This window comes from Musa acuminata, chromosome BXJ2-8 (assembly GCF_036884655.1).
Source record: "Musa acuminata AAA Group cultivar baxijiao chromosome BXJ2-8, Cavendish_Baxijiao_AAA, whole genome shotgun sequence".
NCBI lineage: Eukaryota > Viridiplantae > Streptophyta > Magnoliopsida > Zingiberales > Musaceae > Musa > Musa acuminata.
This window is the reverse complement of record NC_088345.1, coordinates 13,292,501-13,298,079: the sequence shown is the minus strand read 5'-3', so window position 1 is coordinate 13,298,079 and position 5,579 is coordinate 13,292,501. Positions and strand designations below refer to the sequence as shown.

Sequence of the window (5,579 nt, the reverse complement as noted above, 5' to 3'; positions counted from 1 at the left end):
TTTGCGATTTCAAAAGACTTGTTTCGATTAAAACCGATTATGACGAAAATGGTTTTGATTCAATCTATTTTGAAGAGAATTTGAACTTGAAAGTTTTCCTAAAAGTGCAAAAGAAAATTAAGGAGATTTGTAATAATATAAATTACACAAATGAAAAGCGTCAGTTTCGTAAAGTCTTCATACGATTAAAGCCGATCTCGGAAGATATTTACTTGAAAGCGTATGTAGGTATAGTAAAAGCATGGTAAGGAGGAGAGGCAGTTTGTTATAAAAGTAGATCGCTTAAAGTAAATGTAAACCGAGTTTTAGAGTGGTTCGGTCAATGTGACCTACGTCCACTTTCAAATTCCTCCTCCGACGAGGTCATCGGCATCCACTAAATGCCTTCCTTCAATAGGTGAAGACCGAACACCTCTTTACAGCGTTTTCTTTTTTTCCCAAGTTTAGGAGATAACCCTTACAAGGCTCACTCCTCTTTCTTGGATAGTTACAAGGCTAAGAGATGAAGGAGGAGAACTCTAACTTTTACAACACTTTTATGACTCAAGACTTTAAAATTAAGCCAACACTTTCATGCCCTTTCATGCAAAAAAGGGTGGGATTTTTATAGGCCCCAATGGCTTCAAAATTGGAGCAAAAAAATGTCACATTCCCGAAATCTGGGGTACTGGCGATACCACCGCCGTTATTGGGCGGTACTACCGTCGCTGATCTGACTCTGAGTAGTACCACTGTCGAACAGCGGCGGTACCACTACCCAGTCTGGGCAATACCCCCACCCAGAAATCTAGGGGCACTGCCTTCCAAGCGGTGCCACCGCTGACCATATTTTTAAGGGTTTAATTGGGTGCTCAATTCGGCCCAATTCAGCCCTATTAAGGGCCCAATTGGTTCCTAATTAAGTTAGTGGGATTACCTCCCAATCCTAACTTAATTTATGCTCTAACTACGTTAACTAAGACATGATTACAGTGTTGCTTGTTCCGGTGCGTCAATTGCTCTTCCGATGAGCTTCCGGCGTACTTCCGGCGAACATCCGACGAACTCTCGGCAATGTTCCGACAGACTCCTGGCAAGCTCCTGGACTTTACGACGATCTTCTTGGCGAGTTCTGACGAGCTTGTTTGGCAAGCTCCTAGACTTCTCGGTTGGTTCCGGTAGAACTTCCGACGAATGTCCGGACTTCCGTCAAACTCTCGAACTCTCAATGAGATCTTGATCTTGACTTCGGCACAAACCTTGCTTTATGTCTCACTACTATCGTAGTTAATTCTACACACTTTTCTCAACATATAGATTAGATCAAATAATTTACAATTGACTTCATCATCAAAATCCGAGATTCAACATTTGATTCCTTTATAATGAGCCAAGGGTATAAAAGAACCACATCTGATCATTGTATGTTTACAAAGAAATTTTCATATGATGATTTCATTATTTTCTTACTATATGTTGATGATATGTTAATTGTTGGTCATGATGCTAGTAAAATTAAAAAGCTTAAAAGAGAGATAAGTCTTTTACCTTGAAAGACTTGGGATTGGTAAAACAAATATTTGACATGAAGATTCTTCGTGATAGGAAGAAAGGAAATATTTGGCTATCTTAGGAGACCTACATTGAAAAAGTTCTGGAAAGATTCAACATGAGTAAAGCCAAAGCAGTTTGTTCTCCATTTGTAGGTCATTTCAAGCTTAGTTTGAAACAATGTCCTACAAGTGAGAAAGAAAAAAGAAGAAATGTCCAAAGTGTCTTACTCATCTACAGTAGGTAGTTTGTTGTATGCTATGGTTCGTACTAGACTAGATATAGCTCATGCAGTTGGAGTTGTCAATCGGTTTCTCTCTAATCCTGGTAAGGAACATTGGGCAATAGTGAAATAGATATTAAGATATCTAAGAGGTACTTCTAGGTTGTGTTTATGTTTTGGCAGTGATGAACATGTGCTAGAGGGGTACACAGATACAGACATGACAGGTGATACTAATTACAGGAAGTCCACTTTAGAATTCTTGATGGCATATGTAGGGGAGCAATCTTTTGACAATCTAAGTTACATAATTATGTTGCTCTATCAATCACAAAAGCAGAATATATAGCAATTATTGAACCCTGCAATGAAGCTTTGTGGATGAAAATGTTTCTACAGGAATTGAGCTTGAAACAGGAAGGATATATTGTTTACTATGGTAGTCAAAGCATCATTCACCTCTCAAAAAATTTAACATATTATTCTAGATCCAAGTATATTGATGGTAGATATTACTGAATGCATGATGTGCTTGAGATGAAAGAATTACACTTGAAAAATATGCATACCAATGAGAATGAATCAGATATGTTTATAAAATCTTTGCCTAAGGAAAAGTTTGAAGCATGTAGGCGAAAAGCGAGCTTAGTACAGTCCACCATATGAGTTAGAGGGGGAGAATTATTGGGTCCAGCCCATATGTGTGTTTGGACTAGATGATTTGAGCATTGAGCCTAAATCTGAATTATTAAAGAAAAATAAAAAATGGTGGAGACATGCACAGTGAGGGCAGCGAACAAGCGTGCATGCAGCGAGCGAACAATGGCAGCTTGACAAAGAAATAGAGATAGAAAAGGAGAAAAGAAAGTGAAGATTTTTTTTTTTGGGGCTTTTGCTAGATTATCGAGCAGTTAAACTTTGTTGGTTTTAAATTTTATGTGAAGAATCTTTGCAATAAGCTCTACAATCTTAATGATACTGATCTGTAATTTATCCTTTCTATAGTATTTTTCTGCTATACCCATTTTGTGAGATCTAAAATTTTCTTTTCATGAAATCCATCTTCGGTGATGATGATATGTTAATGCTGAGCTAAGATCTATGTTATTTATGTTATTGTGATCCTTTGGTTATTTAGGAGAAGACTTACTGTAAACTTGTTATTATTTTTTATGATAGTGAAAATTTGAAGTGGACTATGGTCCGTGATTTTTCTCGTATTGGGTTTTTTACGTAAAAATTTTGATATCTCACTTTGTGATTGATTTATTATTCTACATATAACAAGTTAGTATTTTGATGAGAAACACCTTAATAGTTTTTCTCAAACTAAGTTCATCGAATGTTTTTTTCTTTTTCTTTCCATTTTGTCGGAGAAGGGTTGGTTGACGATAGAAACCATTCGTCGACGAGGAAAGCAGGTTTCGATGGAGTGACAACGAGTCTCTTTTAACATGTGGTTACATGTTTAGCTGCTACCAGAGCACCCTTTACACTGTGTATTACAGTGTCTCTGCCTCCTATGTCAGAAATGATCGAGGGGGTGGGGGGTGTGCTTGAGAGACAGTCTGGTATCATTTTCATGATTCAAAATTATTATTGATAAAAGAAAATATATTATTAGTTAGGCGATTATTAGATCATGGTATCATTTGGGTCATTTGGGATAGTATTTGTAAATATGCTTTTTGATGTTTTTGTTTTTGTGTCGGAAACATTAAAACAGATCAATTTTCGATCCGGGTGATGTTTTTCCTAAATTATTATTCGTACCTTTTTGAATCTTTTCATGTTATATTAATTAGTTTTTATTGTGTTTTGATTTTATTTTATATTATTCACTTATTGAAAACACTATAAAGTTATTAAAATATACTGTACCCAACATAGGATTGTTTTTTTTTTATAAAGAAAATTATCGTTGCTCTTACACAATGATGATATATTAATTTGATAATGTAGTCAGTTCGATTGAAGATTGGGAGATTTGATTCATTTATAATATTTTTAAATAAAATTTTGTAGGGTTTTTGTTCTCGTGTGAAAAATATTATAACAGGTCATAGGGGTGTGGGCGGTGCAGCCTATGAATCGATCCGAGGTAATGGTCGAGAATTGTTTCGATGGGGCTAACCAGGGATGTTTAATGTATTAGGAAAAACAAATTGAAAAGAGACTATTAGCTTTAAATTTAATTATTTGATGACAGTAAACGGCTCTGTAGGTGAGGAGTGGCGTGCTTCGCATGCGATCTCCGATGATCTGGCAGAAGAAGAAACGTCGAGTGACGGTGTCCGATGGATATGATCGTCGATGAGTGAGGAAGTCTTTGGGAGGATTACTTTAGTACGCGTGTACCTAATGCACCCACTACTAGTGTTGTAGATAAGTTCGTTTATTTCTTTAGATGGCCGCCTCGGTCCCAGTATTTATGTACCCGAACCCCCTCCAGCCTCTTTACTTCCATCTAACCAAACCACCGAAAAAATTCCACCATGCAGGCCGGCGAAGGAATTACGACCCGATCTCCGGCAGCAGAAGGAGGGGCTCCGGCGGGTCTGACGGCGGAGGAGTATGCGGGCCTGCGCTCCGCGATCGAAACCCACCATCGGTACGACGTCGGCCCGGGACAATGCTCCTCCATCCTCGCCCAGCGGATCCGGGCCCCGGCCGCCACCGTCTGGTCGGTGGTCCGGCGGTTCGACCGTCCCCAGATCTACAAGCACTTCATCCGGAGCTGCGCCCTCAAGGACGGGAGTGACGGCGGTGGCGAGCTCCGACCGGGGTGCCTCCGCGAGGTCAGCGTCATAACCGGCCTCCCGGCGAGCACCAGCACCGAGCGCCTCGACCTCATCGACGACGGCCGGCGTGTGCTCGGCTTCACCATCGTCGGCGGAGAGCACCGCCTCCGGAACTACCGGTCCGTTACCACCGTCGACGAGCTCCCCGCGGGGGAGGGCGGGGAGCCCCGGACGGTGGTTCTCGAGTCGTACGTGGTGGACGTGCCGGAGGGGAACACCGTGGACGACACAAAGCTGTTCGCCGACACCGTCGTCCGCCTCAACCTCCAGAAGCTCGCCTCGGTGACGGAGGCAGCGACGCGATCTGAGAAGAAGTGAAACGCACAAGGATCCAGGGAAAGTTACCAAAACCGCCCTCTGGTTGCCACCTCACACGGGATGACGGGAAGGGAGGCCGACGGCGGAACGAAGCGTGAAAGCGGTAAGCCGTCCTCCGAGACGAGGTTGTTTTGGTAGTTTTGCCTGCCCTCCGTTGCTGTCGGTTTGGTCTTCCGTGCGATAGCCCACCTTCTTGTGACCTCCAACCGAGATAAAAGAAAGCAATCATGTCGCGGTGGGCCCCGGTGTGGTTTTGATTTTGTTCTGGGGAAGTTAGTGGTGTGGAGGAGTTCGTTCGCTGCTCGTGAATTGTGTGTATGTACACACTCGGGTCATGCTTATCGGTCTCATTATTTTTGTCTCATGCAACTCGTGGGTGGGGGGATGTCTTTGAAATTGCAGCGCTGCTTTCTTTTGTTCTTTTCAGTAGAATCTCAAGAGGCGAGTGACCGAAGGCATCGTGCCGAGGCACCATTGCCACACCATGGGACTCGGTGAACCCCACAAAAACAATAAAGAAAGGGAGTGCGAGGCCTCGGGATGACCAACTGCGGTTACCTACGCGCTAACCAGCCCATGGACGCCGAATGAGGACAGCATTCGCTTATGCTAGCCTCGCCTCCGTCAGTGTCACGTGGTTGGTTGGTTGGTTGGCTGGCTAGCTGTGAACCACCAAAACGCTCGACGCAATCCTCGCGATGCGAAAG

At 42.5% G+C, this 5,579-nt stretch overlaps 1 protein-coding gene across 1 annotated transcript; it reads left to right on the top strand.

Moving 5' to 3' along the window:
- Window positions 1-4,164: 4,164 nt before the first annotated feature.
- On the top strand, window positions 4,165-5,298 carry LOC135619264 (abscisic acid receptor PYL10-like). The gene has a single exon (XM_065121115.1). The coding sequence runs from the start codon at window positions 4,249-4,251 to the stop codon at window positions 4,870-4,872; it is 624 nt and encodes a 207-aa protein (XP_064977187.1). The 5' UTR covers window positions 4,165-4,248; the 3' UTR covers window positions 4,873-5,298.
- The last annotated feature ends 281 nt before the right edge of the window (window positions 5,299-5,579 follow it).